This window comes from Bidens hawaiensis, unplaced genomic scaffold (genome assembly GCF_021521415.1).
Source record: "Bidens hawaiensis isolate Kalapana, Puna unplaced genomic scaffold, B.hawaiensis_p1.1 tig00044597_1, whole genome shotgun sequence".
NCBI lineage: Eukaryota > Viridiplantae > Streptophyta > Magnoliopsida > Asterales > Asteraceae > Bidens > Bidens hawaiensis.
Genome location: NW_027497903.1, coordinates 60,247 through 79,304, shown reverse-complemented (window position 1 = coordinate 79,304; position 19,058 = coordinate 60,247). Strand labels below are relative to the sequence as shown.

Sequence of the window (19,058 nt, the reverse complement as noted above, 5' to 3'; positions counted from 1 at the left end):
TCGGACCTATAGTACGAGAATAACATTTTATAAGTACTAGATCAACGATCTAGCTTCAGATCTTTAGTCCGATTGCATAACCTTTACCTTGACATAAGGACCTCTAGTCCTTTCTTGTTAATCACTTATAAACCTTTGTTTCTTTTTCGTGAAGAAACATATATTTCAACTTTCTTTTATAAAAATATAAAATCTTTATATAAAATAAAGAAGTATTATTTTATCTATAATCTCGACTTTATAAAATCTTATTTCCACTCTATAAAATCAAGATACGGGCTATATCCCTGACTAGGGTCTAAGCCATTTATATTATAATAATCGTGCAGAACCCCTACCTTGAATGGCTTATTTATAGAAATGCTTGTGCTTTACTTGAACAGCACTTCTACTTGGAGGTAAGTCGAGAGGGTATTTAAGTAGGGTTATGGCATGCATTTCGAGGTAAGGCTTGTCGGGATATCGCCATCTCGGGTCGTGGCACGTAAATCGAGACAATGTGTAATTGGAAGTGTGAGTTGGATGGTGAGGACCACCCCCATGGCCGGCCTATTTATAGAAATTTTTGTGCACCTTCGCGTATCGCGAAGCTGCACTAGCTTCGCTGAGTCGCCGCGTAGGCTTGCCACGTGTCGCCACGTGTCGTTCCTGCTCGCCACACAACTTGGATTCTTCACGTATCGCGAAGATGCAAAACTTTGAATCTGTTCATTTTTAGTCCATGGTCTTTTGGTAACTTGCCATATCTTGATCTTATCATCATCCAAAAATACAAAGGCGGCTCTTGGCGATGCGAGCGTGCGAAGTGCAAAGTGCACCATCATAGCGCCCATCGCCCTTCACCCGTGCGCGTGCACGTCGGGTCCTTCGCACCCTCCGCTAGGACTAGGGAGAGTGGTTGGCCATTTAAGAACATTTCCATGGAATGTTCTCTCCTTATAAAGTGCTTTATTTTTCTTTCTTTCTCCGATGTGGGATGGAGTCTCCTTACTTCATTCCTTAACATAAACTACTTCCATTCTTTGTCTTATTTTTCCCTTTACATTTGCCATGAATATTTTTAGTCCTTAAGTTTTATTAATTTGTCAAATTTGGACCAAAGTTTTTGTGATGTTACATCCTCCCCACCTTAGAATGAATCTCGTCCTCGAGATTCGCTTAGAACAGATGTGGGTATTTCTTCCTCATCTCTGATTCTAACTCCCAAGTAAACTCAGGTCCTCTTCGAGAGTTCCATCGTATCTTGACTAACTTTAGCCTTCGATGTTTAAGTTGCTTAACTTGGAAATCTTCCACTTGTAGAGGTTGTTCTACAAATTTTAGATTTTCATTGATTTCGACATCTTTCAAAGAGTTTCGTCAGCCATACACTTACGTAAGTTAGGGACATGAAATACATTATGTATTCCTTTCAGCTCTTTTGGCAATCGTACGCGATAAGCAACATTACCGATTCGTTCTAATACCTCAAATGGTCCCACAAAACGTGGACTTAACTTTCCTTTCTTGCCGAATCGTACACCTCCTTTCCATGGTGACACTTTTAGTAAAACCTTATCGCCTACTTGAAATTCCAACGGTTTACGGCGAACGTCTGCATAGCTCTTTTGTTGATCTCTTGCCGTCTTAAGTCGTTCATGGATTTGCAACACTTTATCCGTTGTTTCTTGGACTATTTCGGGTCCAGATATTCGATTATCTCCTGTTTCGGACCAACATACAGGCGTTCTACCTTTTCGCCCATACAAAACTTCAAATGGTGCAGCTTGAATACTTGTGTGATAACTGTTGTTATACGAGAATTCCATCAGAGGTAGATGATCATCCCAACATCCGCCTAAATCGATCACACAAGCTCAAAGCATGTCCTCAAGCGTTTGAATTGTTCTTTCGCTCTGCCCATCAGTTTGAGGGTGATAAGCAATGCTAAGATTTAATCGAGTTCCTAACGCTTGTTGGAAACTATTCCAGAAATGAGACGTAAATCTACTGTCACGATTAGATATGATAGATAATGGCACACCATGTAATGCTACGATGTTGTTTACGTAAATCCGTGCCAATCTATCCATGGAATAAGATTCATTGATAGGTAAGAAATGAGCGGATTTAGTTAACCTATCAACGATTACCCAAATAGCATTGTGATGTCGGGTAGTCTTAGGGAGTTTCGTAATGAAATCCATTATTATCATCTCCCATTTTCATATAGGAAGTTCAGGTTGTTGAAGCAAACCTGAAGGCTTTTGATGTTCTGCCTTGACTTGTAAACATGTTAAGCATTTAGCAACGTACAAAGCAAACTAACTGTGTGTTTGATTGGACCACTTTGACTCTTGATCGAGAACTACAATGGTTGAACGCCATATGAGATTGAACCTGATCCATGTCTCATTGTTCAATTGATGTCTTATACAGAAAGGATAGATGACAACGATTACCATAAATTCGTTATCTTGCAATAGTGTATTCTAAGATTATTTTGGTTAATGAATTTAAAATGTTATAACCCGTTGGGGGCAGCTATGTATAGCTAGAGCACTGCTGGCTGTCAGTATTGAGTAACTTAACCAGAAACCATCCAAGTGGGAGACTGTTGGAATTATGAATCGGTTCGGGTAAGTCAATACGGCCAACCGGGTTATGACCCGTGAGTGTTACACCGTGAGGTAACGAGACATTGACCCGCTTAAGTTAGTTAACCGGTTTAGATACTTTAACGAGATGAAATTACATGGAGTGGGCTTTGGAGCAAGAAGTGGACTTGTTGGCCAATTAGGTTTATAACTAACTAAGTTGGTTAAACCTAATTATAGGTTATATAACACATGATGTTATGGACATAACCTTAACCCTAAGCTAATCAACAAGTCCATCTCTTTTCTTCCTCCACCCCATCGCTGGCCAACTTGCACCACCGTCGCTGCCCGACCACCGGTGCTGTCCAGCCACCGACGCCAACCGTCGTCGCCCGTCGCCGCTCATAGCCGCCGCCGCTGCCGTTGCCGTCGTGCACCGCCACTGATTGGTCGTTGGATCTCGTTGTGTCACATAGCTCGGTTCGTTAGCCTTCGGTGTCTCAACCGGTTATTTATTAACCGAGGGAAACTTAAATATATTGTTAGTTTATATATTTAATGTTTTGACTCGTACTCGTACTGTCTGTAACCGGATACTGTCGGGTTTAGTTTTCGGTGCTGATTAATTATATATATATTCCGTTGCGTATAATTATTAATTAATGTGATTAATTATTATTTGCCACGTTTATTGAACCGGATTTAATAAACTAAATTTTAACTGATCACCACTGAAACCCAACATATGTTTGGGGATCTTCATCTAAATTATAAACATAAAAATGAGATGTTCTCACATCAACCCATGTCAATCGCCTTCAACTCGATACATTTCAAAATCATGTTCAAAAGGTTGACGTGTACATTTCGTACGCCTTAGGAATAATTTTGAACATATGTTCATCAAAGCATGAGTATTCGGTATTCATAATGCTTACGTACAACACAAGCCAATGGCTCGCTAGATTCAGTCATCTATACAACATTCATACTGTTATTTAGAATATCATTCACATTTAACTTAACCATTCCACTAACATGTTAACCGAGATCAATAACTTTCCAACTTTAGAGAGAATGAGTTTATAAACTTCAAAGGCAAGTTTAAACTTATATATGTCCATTGAGGAGTGATCCAGATACTAGATTTTAAAAAAAAAAAACCTTGGGAACATGTAAACCAACAATTAGAGTTAAGGTGTATCTAGAAGTGAACATTAAATTAGGAATTTTTTATTTTCATTTTACTTGTGCAATTGCTTAATTTCTCATGTGGACAGGGACGGATTTATTCATGTGAGTACCGGGTCAAGCGAACCAGGTGTTTTTCGAACCGTAGTGGAGCATTTAATAGCGACTTTTTTAGCGAACCATGTGTTTCTGGGCTGAACCATATATATAATTCGTTTCAAATATATACATAAAACATATACTGGCTTAGTGGCAAGGCGTGCATTGTGTTTGAGTGCAGACCCGGGTTCGAGTCTCACACAAGACACAACCTTATTTTTTTTTGCCTTTTTCTTTTGTGCTCTATTACCCTTATAAACCTTTCTTAAAAACCCTAAACACCCCCAATTTCCCTCACTGTCTGTCTGTCCACCTCTACCGTAGAGAAAGAAACTCGCCGAGACGCCGACCACCTCACAGTCACACAGACAGACGCCGACCACCTCCAAATCTCCAATTCCATCTGTAGCTCCCACAAATTAAAAACCCTAAATCCACAATACACATCCTCCGGCCTCCGCGTTCGCCGACGGTGACGACTCCGACACTCACAGTCACACAGTCACACCAGAAACTCGCCGTCGCCGTCTCACCGATAGTCCGATACCCTCCGGCAGTCCGGCCTCCGCGTTCAGGTGCGTTCCCGAATCCCGCCCCTTTTGTAGTTCGTTAGAATGAGACTTTTGATGATTGAGTGTTCAAAAAAGATGTTAGTTTTTTAGGGCTTTGAATTTTATTTTTGCTTTTACAGAACTTAAATTTGATAGATTATGGACCGTTTTTTTATCGAGAAGGCCACGAGACCCTTCACCATCTAGTAGTAATAATCTGGCAAGAGTCGAATTGGATGATCTTCCATGGGATCCTTCAGATCGAAAGCCGATTTCATCATATCATCCTAATCAAAAAGATGAAATTAGAAGAACATATTTGCTAAGAGGGCCATGTCAACCTATTGGGCATAATTTCCCGCAACGAGATTTTAGTGGTTGCTTAAGAAAATTTCGTCCCGAGTGGTTTAAGACACATGAAAATTGGTTGGAGTATAGTGTTAAAACGGATAAAGCATATTGCTTGTTTTGTTATTTGTTTCCAGAAACTGGTCAAAAAGATGCGTTTGTGACCGATGGATTTGGTAATTGGAGCCATTCTGATAGAATATCCTCACATGTTGGTGGTATTAGAAGCCTTCACAACAAAGCACGTAAAAAAGGTGAGGACTTACTTAAACAAGAACAATCCATACATGTTGTCTTTGACAAACAAACTAATAAACAAAAAAGGGACTATAGACTCCGTTTGAGTACCTCAGTTAGACTTGCAAAAGGTTTGTTGAATGGTGGATTACCTTTTCGTGGTGATGATGAATCTGGCCTTCATGTATACATAAAATCTTTTAATTTTGTATTTTATCTACATTTGATGAAGTACATCTTGGGAGTTACAAACACATTGTCTCAAGCTCTTCAGAGAAAGGATCAAGACATCATGAATGCAGTTGAGCTGGTTAGATCAACCAAAAAAGCTCTTGAAAACTATCGACTTGAAGGTTTTGACTCTCTTTTAAAAGATGTTACATCTTTTTGTGACAAATATGAGATTGAAGTTGTTAACATGGAAGATGAGTATGTTGACCCAAAAAACCGAAGAAGAAAAACAAACATCACTAATCGTCACCATTATGTGGTTAATAATTTCAATACGGTTCTCGATATGCAAATTCAAGAGCTTGGAAATCGTTTTAATGAGGTAACCACGGATTTGCTTACGTTTATGAGTTCTTTGAGCCCGTGTCGTGATTTTCGCCCCTTTCATAAGCTAAACTTGCTAAAGTTGGCCGAGATGTATCCGTATGATTTTAGTTTTGATGAAAGAGACAAACTCATGTTTGAACTTGGCCACTACATTGCTAATGTGAAAGAAGATTCGAGGTTTGACAATCTTAAAGGGGTAAGTGATCTTGCAAAAATGATGGTGGAAACAAGAAAACACATTGATTATCCGTTGGTTTATCGTTTAATAAAATTGTCACTAGTTCTACCGGTTGCAACGGCTAGTGTTGAAAGAAGTTTTTCTTCAATGAAGCATGTGAAGACGGAACTACGTAATAGGATGGGTGACGGGTACATGAATGATTCTTGCATTTGCTACATTGAAAGAGAGTTTTTACTACAAGTTTCGATCGAAGATGTAATGCAACGCTTTCAAAAGATGAAAACTCGTAAAGAACAACTATAAGGTTAGTTTTTTTTTTATTTCGAAAGATTATCGTTTTTAAGTCCCGTGTTTTTTTAGTTTCTAATGATGATGTTTTTTAGTTATTATATCGTTTTTTATTATATGATTAATCTTTCTTGACCCGAACCGTTAAACCAATCCGAATCGTCAACCCGACCCAATTTTTTTATACGCGTTCTTATATATTTAGAGCATCTTAAAATAGCGAACCAGATAAAAAAAAATTCTAAATCCGTCACTGCATGTGGATAGTTAGCTTTGTTTGCTCGAACATGAAAATGTTGTTGCACAAGAGTTAGGTGAGCATCAAAATCTTATTCTGAGAGAATAAGCCTCGGTATCGTAGCAACGAAGTTGGTACGTTTTTCATTTTCTTTTAACTTTCCCATAATTTCTCTCTTTTTTTAATAAGCGACATCTGGTTTATTTTGACATGTTACAATTGTTACAAACAAATCTTTCTCGTTCGTCTTGGCCTTTCTTGAATCTTTATTTTCAAAGCATTTCCCACGGATTAATTTTCGTTGAATACTTGAATATTAATCAATTGGCCTTTTCTTTTTGGTTTAAACAGTTTCAAACATTTAATAAGCACACGTAACTCCCAGTGTGATGCTAAGATTGTTAACATCACTAGTTAACTTTAAATTTTAATATAAAAATTAAACCATCCAACTTATTTTTATGTCATATATAATTCGACTTTATTACCAATCATGATATGGGAACAATTAAACCATTAACTAGAACTATATATATATAATTCGTGAAAGGCATAGTACATTCAACTAAAAGATATGAGAAAAGCCATCACAATACATCAAAGGGTAAAGATCAAAGAACACAAATATGATTACACTTTAAGATATTAATAATAATCATAACTATAATTAGATACTGCTTATCTGGTGACTATTAACGTTGTTTGAGATACTTGGGTTCTTGTTTCCATACTTGACCGGGTAAGAAGCCATCATTGCTATCCCGCACTTGCCTTTGAGTGTATCGACCACATTACGCTCCATTCTAATATAACCGCCTTCACCCCAATTTGGCCCCCACGAGTTCCTTACAATCCAATAGTCTTTTCCCTTTTCTGAACCGTATCCCACTACAACTACACCATGGTCTAGTTCGGTCCCACATGAACCAGTGAACACGCCCTGAAATTTACAAATATAAAAATCGTTATAGATTATATATGTTTCGAACAGGGGTGTAATAATAATAATAAAATAGGCTCGATTATTCTCACGAGCCAGCTCAAGTTTGGTAAATGCAGTTCAAGCTCTCGCTCGTTTATAAAATAAGCTTATTTTTAAGTTTTAGATGAAGCTCTTTTAAGCCCAACTTGATTCAAGTTTTTAGTAAGTTAGCTTTGAGTATATTTAGAAAAAATAATCAAATGACTGGAATCAACTCACAGAAGAATATAACTGAAAATCCCTTCCAGAAGCTTCTATTCCGACACTCACCGGCTGGTGAGCCACCGCCTTCGTCAACGCTTTCTCGTTCATTGGTGGCACATCTTCATAACCATCTATGTTAACACTTTTACCTTTATTCTACAAAATCAAATTCACTTTTAATTCTAATTTCCATCACCATATAATAAACAAAAGTCATAAGTTAACACCATACTTACCTTAATCGGATCGCAAACATCCCCAACGCCCTTGTAAGGATAATCAGATTCGGAGTCAATCCCGCCATTGGAGACAATAAACTGAAAAGCGAAATCCATCGTTCCACCATCGCAACCGGCATTGTTTACATTGTCACAGTCAACCAGCTCCTGCTCAGATAAACTAATCAATTCGCCAGTGACCATTTTATTAATTCCTTCAACCGCCGCCACTGTCGAGAACGCCCAACAACTTCCTGCAAACACTTCAATTATTTATTAAAAGTAACATTTTTTTTAACGTCAAATGTTACTCTCATTTAACTTTACACCAATTTCCAATTAATTAATTAAATGATAAAACCATTAAATAAAGTAAATATTATTCTAACATCAAATGTTACAGTCTTATATATTTTACTTTACACCAATAATTCTAAAAACGTACCGCAACCTCCTTGATTTTTAACAGGAGTAACGGCCCCTCTTTCTCTCCAATCAACTTTCTGCGGGAACATCTCTTTGCCATTAACTGCATACCGTCGGCTAATCTCACCTCTCTGCATGCTAGCAATCGTCCGCCTAGGATCCGCCTTCGTGCCTAAATACATCGAACGATACTCCTCGTTAGTGAGATCAGCAAACTGGTTCAACCCGAGTTTGTACGTCTTGTTTCCGGATAAATTATGCTCGTCAATGAACCTCAAATTATCAGCGAATATCCGAAACCGAGTTTCCTTCTCTCCCAAGGCATTGTATGCTTTACCGTGACGAGCAAGCCACAACTCATACGTGGTTCTTACCTCCTCCTCTGTCCGCCTTGGTTCGGCGGATATATGACACGTCAGTGAGAAAATGAGACAAAAGAGAAGGGTGTATGTAGTTGCAGCCGTCGTCATTGTTGTGTTTGAAATGAGAAGAGGCTGTGGTTTGGTAATGAGAACTCGTTGGGTTTATATAGACTACTGCATGGTAACTTTTTTTTGTTTCACCGTTGGTGAAATATATAAGGTAGATCTTTTGGTTATTTATTTACAGCTAGATAATGTTATGTGTTATACTTGTGGGTATTAAATATTAAGAAAATTTTATCATTGTGATTTAATTCAATATGCTAAATGGTTGTAAATGGTTAGAAAAGAAAGATCAATGCATATATTATGTCATCTATCTTTAACTTACTTCAAAGTCAGGTTTTATATGTTTTTCGTATTTTTTTTATCTTAAAGTTTCTAGAAAAGTTATATCTTATAAAACTGTTAATGATTTTGTTATGAATAAAACTTAGTAAGGCTAGAACTAGGACGACGAGAGCCATTTAAAATGCGTTCAGTTAGTCACGAACTCTAATTTACAGAATTGTTAATGATTTCGTATGATTATAAAACTTACTGAGACTAGAAACTAGAACGACGAGAGTCGTTTATAATGTGTTTAGTTAGTCATCAACTCTAATTTACATTTTAATTGGAATCCTCATGTTGATTCATTCGCATCTTAAGGTAGACAAATAATACGATCGTTTTAGAAGACTAAAATTAAACATATACAATTTTTTTTTTCATTTTAGTGGAAATGTGTTGGACATGTTAAACTAAATCCATCCTACTTAATAAACACATCGACTTGTTTACAACCGTAACTAACATGTTTAACTCCAAACTCTTAACCATGGAGTAGGTTATGAGAAAATATAATTTATTGTATATAAAGGTCTTATTGTTTGGAAAGATAGAAAGTTGAATAGATTTCGTCACTTTTTTGTATATAATTGACTCCATTTGTTGCTAAAGAAGATTGAATAATATTTCTATTTTAAGAAAAAGACACACCAATAAGAAATATTTGTATTTCAATAAGTTGTAAAGGAAAATGAACCTGGCTATGATTTCGGTTTTTTTCGTTACAATTTTTTGTTAAATTTATATAATATATTTTTATTAAAGACGTTTCATGTTAAAACAGCAGTGGGTCAACTGGTCAAGTATGGGGGAAATGACAGGGTCCTATAATGGAGGAGCAAAAGGTCGATGATTCATGGAAATAAAATAAAATAAAATAAAATAATTTTAGTAAAATAAAAAATAAAAAAATAGAAAGATTCATTTGATTTCCGAGATACCTCGTAAACAGCGCCTTATCTTCAAGGGTAAGTTGAGATCTTGCCGGGTAAGTTGAGATCTTGCCGTCATGTTTATCCAATAGGATTCATTCAATATGGAGTCTACGAAAGCCTGCTGCCAAACACATTAATTGAGATTACTTTTTATGACTTTCAAACTCCGTAAATATATAAATCTATTCTCTTTAACCGCTATAAGATTTTATTAAAGAAAAGGAATTGTACATACACCTCTTTTTTTTTTTTTTTTTTCTAAAACACCTTCTAATATGCTTTATATAGGGCTATAAGGGGCATATTGAGGGACCTGATACGCCCCTTATAGTTTTATACGGGGCATATTGCGGGATGTTTAGGTGTCCATATCAAGACCCTTATTAAAACAACTGGGGCTTTTTATGGGGCTGTGATAATCGCTTGTTTGAGGACTGGAAGGCGAGAAACGAGAATGTGTTTGAAGGTAAAGAGGTCAAGATTGAAGAGGTTATAGGAGATTGATTAAGTCACTTGACTTTTTGCGAGCCAAATATAAGTCAAAACTTAGATCCTTAAATTGGTCAAGTCGGTGTAATTTTTTTTCTTTGGGTGTTGTTTGGCCTTTTCTCTGGGTTGTGGAGGTGGTTTGTTAAAAATATACATAGTTCGGGAAAAAAAAATCCTTTGGTGACTCCGGTGACTCTCTCTATTAATGATTACTGGTTTGAGTCTCGTTTATAACAAAATATTGTACGCAAGCTATAGGTTTTAGTATAGCTGGTCTTCAGACAGTGGGTTTCCTCTAAATAAATGACGGTTATGTGAGTGGCTTTTTGCCAATAGTGTCTCGATAGTTGGACTTTTTATTCAAAAAAGAAAAAGATTTTATTAGCAACTAGAAAAATATGGCAATCAAAAAAGAAGCTAAAAGAAATAGTTGGGACTAAGGAGTTAGACTATACTTTGACTCTATTTTCGACCCAACATGGTTGAAATTAGGGGTGTTCGCGGTCCGGTTTTTGCGGTTTTTAGGTGAAACTGTGAACCAAACCGTTAGTAACGGTTTTTGATTTTCGTAAACCAAAACCGAAATGTTGAACTCTTAAACCGAACCAAACCGAACCGTTAATAACGGTTTGGTCCGGTTTGGTTTCGCGGTTTGGTCTTGTTCGGTGTTTATACGATATGTCAAAAATAATTCATGATATGTAAATATTGTACAAATCACAATAATTTATATAATTTAACAAACAACTTATTTTTACCTTTTAAAGATATCATTTAAGAAAGTAAACGGCCGATTAAAGTTTCTTGCATTTTTGATTTGGGTTTAGCCCACTTTTTATTATTATTATTAATAATATTTGTCAATATTTAGTAGTGTATATATATATACACATATATATTATGAAATATTGAGAAAATATATATAAATAAATCATACGGTCCGGTTTTATGCGGTTGGTTTTCGGTTCAAACCGTAAACCAAAACGTTCACTACGGTTTGGAAAATTTCAAACCAACCGACTGAGAGTAAAGGAAAAAAACCAACCGCGAAGCCAAACCGATTGCCGGTTTGGGCGGTTTCATGGTTTCGAACCGAACCATGAACACCCTAGTACTTGAAATTAAATATCTTGTTATTTCGCACTTTTAATATAAGCAAGATCATAAAAAAAATAAGGATATTCTTTATTATCATTTTGTTGAGTTCAAGTTGGTAGGGCTAATTGGAATCATCATTATTTCTTAATGTGCAACATGACAATGGACCTATGTTACACCAACTACAAATCTATCTCCAGAGATTTCTCTGTTAATGGGCAAAAGACCAACAAGTGTGTGGATGATTTAGATAGGTCATCGTTGAATATATGCACACCCATACGACTATACGAGTCGATGTTCGTTCCTCCCCTTTGTAATGCATCTCTTGTATAAAGCTGCTCACTAGCCAAAGCAATTTACTTTTAATGAGACCCGCTTATCGTCACTAATGACCATTGAGTTTATTGAGTTCTCCAATAGTGAGCAACATCTAATTAAATCCTTTGTTCCTACATGTTTGGTTCGGATTTGAAACAAGCAATCACGTCCAGGTTCGGATATGATAGCACTATATATGCATGCATAGTCTTGTTTACCACACTTGAATGGTGGATGTCTAATGGAATATTTGAACGATTTTAAAAAGACTCATAAATACTAATATAAAATGATTCAATAAGTTAATGCATATCTTGATTTTTTATTGACTTTTTTTTCAAAATAGGCAAAATACGATGAATCGGAAACAATTAATTAAGAATAATTTTTTTATTGCACAAACATATCAATATGAGTGGATAATACCTTTTCATCCACCTCGCTGCAATCAAAAACTAATCCATTAACGGTTCTATGCCGAACAATTCACTTTGTATGATGGGCTACATATCGGTTATCAACCTACTATCTACAGTGGTGAAGCTTGGACGAGAACCACCGCACGGGAGAGGGGGGGGGGGGACATTTTCGATCGAAAACAGGCAAATTTACACTATTACACAAAAAAAAGGTGGGACCTGGGCCACCCTAGGCCCTCACTATGCTTCGTCCATGATGATCCGGCCGCAACATATTGTTTCCTAATGATGAAACAAATAGTATATTTGATCTTATACAATGTTCAAAATAGTAAATCGTTACACAGTTGTATTAAGAGGACACACAAATATACTCTACTAACTCACTAGTAAATATAGCAACAACACATTCATATCTACCAAAGTTTACAAATTAAATTATTAAATATTATACAAAATCAAACCCCACACCCAATATATGAAAAAAGAAAAGCAAAATTAAGTAACTAATATTGTCGCTATGTAATTCTTCAAAACGAAGTAAATCAGTTAAACTCCACTGCCGTTTGTTTGATCTTGAATTCTATGCAGCAGACAAACATGTCTGGATCTACATGCACAGCATGGCAGCCTGCAGGTCTTTTGCTTCCTTCACAAGTCACAAGCCAAGAAGCCTGCTCCCCTTGTAAAGCGTGCCGCTCCAAACAACATATATGATTATGACTTATTGACTTTTGAGCTGATCTAAGGTTTTCAAGCCTGTTGCTTGTGGGCCTAGCCCAGTACAATAACTTGTTCAGTAACCATATATTAGTTTAGCCCAAAAATACATGAAAAGAATGTAAAACTAATATAGTATATAAAATATTAATGCATTTCTTAAATAATTAATACAAAATACAGTGTCTAAAATAAACGGGCATGCATCATATACACTTACTCTTGCATTATTGTTTTATCTCTTGAAACCAAAAACTTATTCTCATCTCGGAGAGTGGTAAAATAAAAAAAAAACTCTACTAGGCTAACAATGTACTAATTTTGTAGGTTACAATAAGCATCATAACTTTTAGACATCCGATGACCCTTTCACCATTGAAGGCCGAAACACAAATATAGAATGAGGTTCATTAAATTACAAACATCGCTCAATGATGTTTAACTACAAGTAGAGGTCGCAAAATGGCGAGGCTAGATAATGAGTTCTAGTTTGGGTAAGATTTAAGTATAGAGTGGATGACCAACCTACAAATACTGTTTTATCTTCTCTTTTTGAAATTTGTATATTTTATTTGTTGTATGAAATTAACAATTAGTAATAGTAATATCGACTTCTTCACCTATGAACATGTTGATATTGATACATCTAAGTCAAGAGCATTTATTTTGGAATCTCTAAAACCCACTTTCTCTATAAATTTAAAGGAAAAAGATAGAGAAACAACAAAAACATCTCTCAATTGGAATCTCTTTAATAAATAAAATTTCGATAAAATCAATAGTGACCGTCTATATTTAGATGGCTAGCATTGATCAATCTATATCAATTTATGAGTATATAATATCGAGACAAAACAATAAAATAGGTGTTTGTAAGCAAGCTAGATATAGAGATAAAGAGTGTGAGATGTTTTTAGAGAGCAAACAAAGTTGTGAGAAATATATAAATTTTATTTAAATTATATAGGTGTAGATAAAGAACCGGATGAAAATTCAACTACTTACTTGTAATCATCATTTGTAGTGCAGTGGTAGAAGACTTGGGTTCTCTAATGGAGACCTAAGATCGATCTCTACTTGTGACACTTTGGCTGGACGTAGGCAATGGAAGATTTGAGCTAGGAATTGCGAGACTGCTAGTTCGAATCCAGAGTCAACCAAGGTTTTAGTCCCATCATGTGTTATGTTAGAAAGATCTGCTTTTGTGGTGGCATAACGATTGTTAAGTGGCAGCCGACGGTATAGTTTCCCGAGAGAACACCTATGCAAACTTTGAAACCATCATGGGCTCGATTATGACAACATAGACCAAGCTGAGTGTGAAAAGGCCCAAAAGGGCTCTCCAAGGCCCAAGCACACACTTAACAGACCCTAACGGTTTCTTTGAACCATCTTTTGCCTCCAAAACTCGTTTCCGGCGGCGATGGGCGGAGCGCCACCTCCCGCCGCCACCTCTCCGTCATCATGAGATTCAAATCCTCCGTCATAAATTTCCACATCCTCACCAAACACAACCACATGGACTTATCTACACTCGCTCAAACCCTAACTTCACGCGCCGCCGAATCCACCGCCGTAACTGACTCCGACGACCGCCTCTGCTCCGATTCAATAGAATCCTCTCCTCCGGCACCGGAGGTGAGCTCAGAATCTTCATTTTTCGGTACTCCGGACGGATACTTGAACCGAGAGGCTCGGATCGAAAAGGCTTTGATATATTGGAGGAATCTTGGTGAACCAAAGCTGATTGTCGCTCCGATGGTGGATAATTCGGAGCTGCCGTTTCGAATGCTTTGTCGAGAGCACGGAGCGCAAGCTGCCTATACTCCGATGCTTCACTCTCGTATATTCTCCGAGAACGCCAAGTATCGGTCGCAGGAATTCACTACCTGCAAGGTACATTGATGTCATGAGTTAATCTAGAATTTAGAAAATGTTTAGTGACATTCGGTATGTGTTGTATTCGCAGGAGGATCGGCCGATGTTTGTTCAGTTTTGTGCTAATGATCCGGAGACGTTGCTAGAAGCAGCACGCAGTGTCGAAGCTTATTGCGATTACATTGATATTAATTTGGGGTATAACTTATAATTAAAGCATGATATTTAGAAAATTTATGTTGATAAGTTAGAATATAGTTATCCTAATGTTAGAATATAGTCATTAAGTTTCAAAACATATAGAATTTGCTCTTAACCTTGTAGTGATGACCTGCAAATTATCTCTCGCGTACAGTTGATACATGATACAGATACATGATAATATACTTGAACTAATATTATAACATGATCATTGATTTTCAAAAGTTATAGATTTTGCTTTCGTTATCAGTTTCATTGAGCAAGTTACCTCTATTGATGACCTGCAAATCATCTTCAATCTGCAGGTGCCCTCAACGTATAGCTCGAAGGGGAAACTATGGAGCGTTTCTAATGGATAACCTTCCTCTAATCAAATCATTAGTGGAAAAGCTAGCTTATAACCTCCACGTTCCCGTTTCTTGCAAAATTAGAATCTTTCCCGACTTAGAGGACACACTAAACTATGCAAAAATGCTAGAAGATGCAGGCTGTTCTCTTCTTGCAGTTCACGGGCGCACTAGAGACGAAAAAGACGGGAGAAAGATAAGAGCAAATTGGGATGCGATACGCGCTGTTAAAAATGTTCTTAAAATCCCGGTTCTTGCAAATGGAAATATCCGACACATGGATGATGTGAAGAACTGTTTGGAGCAAACGGGTGCGGATGGTGTGCTTTCAGCTGAATCTCTTCTTGAAAACCCGGGGTTATTTGATGGAATCAGGACCGTTGATCGGGGTGATTTGGTGGTTGAGTATTTGAAGTTATGTGAGAAGTATCCTGTGCCATGGAGGATGATTAGGTCTCATGTTCATAAGATGTTGGGAGAATGGTTTAGTGTTCATCCACATGTTAGGGAAAATCTTAATAAGCAGTCTAAATTGAGCTTTGAGTTTTTGTATGATATGGTTGATCAGCTTCGGGTTCTTGGTGTCTCATGGCCAGTTTGTGAAGGAACTGTTTTGGAAACTGAGGATAAAGATGGAGTGCAGGTTCATTGTGCAGAGAGTTAGGGATTGGATTTGAAAAGGTAAACATTTTTTCTATTTATTCACATGAATTTATCGGTTTATTAGATCTTCAAGTTGAAGAAAAATGAGGGTTTAGACCATAGATGATAACCTAGTATTTATCTTCACTTTTTGTTGTTGATACTTGATAGTGATGATACGATGAAAAACATAGTTGATTTGTGCCTGATAAGATCTTGACTCATTTTTAGCTCAAATTAGATGTATTTGCATTTATATATAATGTGCATTTTGATTAAAGGCTTTACAAACTTGATCTTCAATTTTTGTAAGTTTTGAGTACTTTTGGTACTCATGACCTACATCTCAATAAATTTGTTGATTTGGGTGAAAAAAAAGGTTGCTTATCGGTTTGTTTGAGTTCACTTAAATATATAACTGGTCAATTTGAGTTTATACTCAAATTTAAGGATGACTATGAGTTGGGTATATGGTAATCCTGGTCTTATACTAGATCATATAACTGTATCCCATACCAGGTCCTATACCTGCCGGTTACTCGTTACTCGGTACCCATAAGGTAAACCTGTTTATAATTTTATGTGGCTAAAATCTATCCTCAGTATTAAGTTCACCTCAACAACTGACTTGACTTATTAAATAATCAATTACACTTTTAACAATGCTATTATTGTAATAATTTCAAATTTTTGACAATTTGTATGCACTATTTATTATACATTTTTTTAAATTATATATTATATTAGTATATTCAGGTAAACGGGTTTGGGTAATTGGGCGGGTATCGCCTAATTCCAAACCCGGTTGCATACCTGACGTCCCAAATATTTCGGGTTATCCCGGGAAACGGTCCACGAACGAGTTCACGACAAGAATGGAGTTAGTTCTAACAAATCATGAAATGAATCATATTTTCACAAATTATTTTTATCTAACCTTGGAACCGGACATGGATACAAAAGATATCTTTACATAAAGAAGTTACATTTACACAAATCCTTCAAGAATGTTTATTCAAATCTGAACCCAAAATTTCAAATCTTAATCATAAATAATCAAGTTTTACAGCGGCTATCATAAAACACACACCATGCAGCAGTAAGCCGGAGACCCAACACCGCCTGCTAGGCTGCCTTCGCGTTGGTTGACACTGAGCGGTTCCGGCAGAACTGGTGGCTGTTACTCTCCTCCACCACTCTTTCCACCATATAATGAGCCAACAAATCCTTCGACGACTTAACCAAATTCTCCTTACACAAAAACTCGTCACTCGACACCCTCTCAACCTCCCTCTTATAATCATGAACAAAAACATGTGTTTTCCGGTTGCCACCCTTTTTACTCCTGGCCAGAACGCCAGCGGTAAAGATCGCTGACATCCTCCCGGGCCCCTCGGGCCAGTATCCGCGGGGCCCATCTACCAGAATAATGTCCCAATCCAACTCATACAACTGGTTAGGCAAATCATTCAACCCAATTTTACACTCCGAGAATAACAAGTTTTGCACTGGACGACACTCGTTACGCGCTTGTTCCCTAACTGAATTCACCAGCTCATGAAGCTCACTGATCTTGGTTGTGTATTGCACGTCATATGCTTCGATCTCCGGATGCTTTTCTTCAATATAAGCGGCATAATAACGGTTTTCGTCTATAAAAACCGTCCTGCCACGGTGGTTCAACGCATTCCACAAAAGTGTCTCGGGCGTGAGCCCAAAAACAAGAAACTTACACGGCGATGGACATTGCCGTAGGACGTCGGAGATTTGTTTAATGTCGGTTTGCGACATGTGTTCAGAGGAGTTCGTGTTGGCAGCGTAGTGGATTAAGGCTTTAGCAACTGACTTAGGGAGAGTTTGGTGGTCGAGTGTAGCAGCTGCGGTGGTAGTGGCGGAGGCGGTGACGGTAGCAGTGGTGATGAAGGATTCGCGGGTGTAAATAAAAGTGAGGAGGGAAGCTATGGTAAATATTGTGACGGTGGCGATGAGGCAGTAGAGGCGGTTGGATGAGCCTTGTTTTTGGATGTAGGGGTGGAGGAGGATGAGCTTGGTACTGCCATTGTTAATGGTGTTCTTCATGTTTGTGTGTGTTGTGAGATTGAAGATGAGAGCTTGTGGTATTATAAAGAAAGGAGTTGGATTGAGGAGCAAATAAGGGTTGAAGCAAAAGGGATTGATGGGTACGTAAAAAGGGCTAAGCCACCATATTGGATGGTGAGATTTCATCTGTAATTTGGCTTCTGCACCTAATTAGTATATCAACATATGAATATATGTATTTGCCTTTTTATATGTAAATGTGTGTTTTTGCATATAAGTTGTTAATGATTATAGTATTATTGTATGTAACTTGAGTATATGATTGTATAAACCTAAATGAATTCATATTTTCAAAATATGTCTAGATCCTAAATTGAAATTTGTATAGTAGCTAAGTAAAGGTGAAAGTATACCTTTTATTGGTTGGTGTATGTAGCATAAGTTATTGTGAGTGATTTTATCATGTGATTCTGTCAATACTATGAGATCAGGTAAATCACGTGGGATATTTAAAGTTATGATAGAAAACAAGTGGAAAGAATATTTTAACATCATAACATTGTTTTTAAAGTTATGGTAGAAAGCAAGTGGAAGGAATATTTTAACATCAGACCATTTTTTTAAGAAAGTTATCTCATACTATATAGAAATACATTTATATTATATCTAAAACTTGATATATCAAATTCTTAGCATAAATAGAAACCAATATGAGTACAGGATAAAGAAAGTACTACTTACCCGTTTATGGGAGCTGAAAAGAAACAACACTACAATTAAAGGTGTTTCATAATTCATACCAAACTAACCCAACGAGTTTTAATTTTTGTAATGTGTTCTTACAAGATTAATATTAAAAAAAAAAAAGAAACAGATTTATTTTTTTTATTTTAATGTTAACAAATAAATAGCTAAGGGTTTTAAGAATTTAAATATATTTCTTGGTTAATAAATATGTATAAAACAACTAAATCTGTTATATGAATTTTAAATATATATTTATAAACCAACTTAAGATTATAAAACATTAACCAACTTAGATATTATAAAATAGTTATTAGTTTCCATTATGTTGGAGGAATCTTTTATTACAAACAATCCTTACCTAGAAAAACA

The 19,058-nt window shown here is 36.7% G+C and overlaps 4 protein-coding genes across 4 annotated transcripts; 2 read left to right on the top strand and 2 right to left on the bottom strand.

The window, feature by feature from the left end:
- Positions 1-2,724: 2,724 nt before the first annotated feature.
- Positions 2,725-6,047, top strand: LOC143595019 (uncharacterized). The gene is made up of 2 exons (XM_077074172.1): positions 2,725-2,779; positions 4,561-6,047. The coding sequence occupies exons 1-2, from the start codon at positions 2,725-2,727 to the stop codon at positions 6,045-6,047; spliced, it is 1,542 nt and encodes a 513-aa protein (XP_076930287.1).
- Positions 6,048-6,810: 763 nt separating this feature from the next.
- Positions 6,811-8,583, bottom strand: LOC143595028 (cysteine proteinase mucunain-like). Its single transcript, XM_077074176.1, has 4 exons — positions 8,120-8,583; positions 7,693-7,928; positions 7,472-7,612; positions 6,811-7,210 (listed from the first exon to the last, which is right to left on the bottom strand). Exons 1-4 carry the CDS (start codon positions 8,568-8,570, stop codon positions 6,938-6,940), a joined length of 1,101 nt encoding a protein of 366 aa, XP_076930291.1. The 5' UTR covers positions 8,571-8,583; the 3' UTR covers positions 6,811-6,937.
- A 5,627-nt stretch (positions 8,584-14,210) lies between these two features.
- LOC143595027 (uncharacterized) lies at positions 14,211-16,048 on the top strand. Its single transcript, XM_077074175.1, has 3 exons — positions 14,211-14,730; positions 14,804-14,910; positions 15,219-16,048. Exons 1-3 carry the CDS (start codon positions 14,299-14,301, stop codon positions 15,922-15,924), a joined length of 1,245 nt encoding a protein of 414 aa, XP_076930290.1. The 5' UTR covers positions 14,211-14,298; the 3' UTR covers positions 15,925-16,048.
- An 841-nt stretch (positions 16,049-16,889) lies between these two features.
- LOC143595029 (protein IRX15-LIKE-like) lies at positions 16,890-18,011 on the bottom strand. Its single transcript, XM_077074177.1, has one exon. The coding sequence runs from the start codon at positions 17,979-17,981 to the stop codon at positions 17,028-17,030; it is 954 nt and encodes a 317-aa protein (XP_076930292.1). The 5' UTR covers positions 17,982-18,011; the 3' UTR covers positions 16,890-17,027.
- Positions 18,012-19,058: the final 1,047 nt, after the last annotated feature.

Coding starts and splice junctions, on each gene's coding strand:
- LOC143595028 (XM_077074176.1), bottom strand. CDS start 8,570: ATGACGACGGCTGCAACTACATACACCCTTCTCTTTTGTCTCATTTTC. Junction 7,613..7,692: donor ATGTTTGCGATCCGATTAAG/GTAAGTATGGTG, acceptor TTGATTTTGTAG/AATAAAGGTAAAAGTGTTAA. Junction 7,211..7,471: donor ATTTTCAGTTATATTCTTCT/GTGAGTTGATTC, acceptor TGTAAATTTCAG/GGCGTGTTCACTGGTTCATG.
- LOC143595027 (XM_077074175.1), top strand. CDS start 14,299: ATGAGATTCAAATCCTCCGTCATAAATTTCCACATCCTCACCAAACAC. Junction 14,731..14,803: donor AGGAATTCACTACCTGCAAG/GTACATTGATGT, acceptor TTGTATTCGCAG/GAGGATCGGCCGATGTTTGT. Junction 14,911..15,218: donor TACATTGATATTAATTTGGG/GTATAACTTATA, acceptor TTCAATCTGCAG/GTGCCCTCAACGTATAGCTC.
- LOC143595029 (XM_077074177.1), bottom strand. CDS start 17,981: ATGAAGAACACCATTAACAATGGCAGTACCAAGCTCATCCTCCTCCAC.
- LOC143595019 (XM_077074172.1), top strand. CDS start 2,725: ATGAAATTACATGGAGTGGGCTTTGGAGCAAGAAGTGGACTTGTTGGC. Junction 2,780..4,560: donor TGGACTTGTTGGCCAATTAG/GTTTATAACTAA, acceptor TTGCTTTTACAG/AACTTAAATTTGATAGATTA.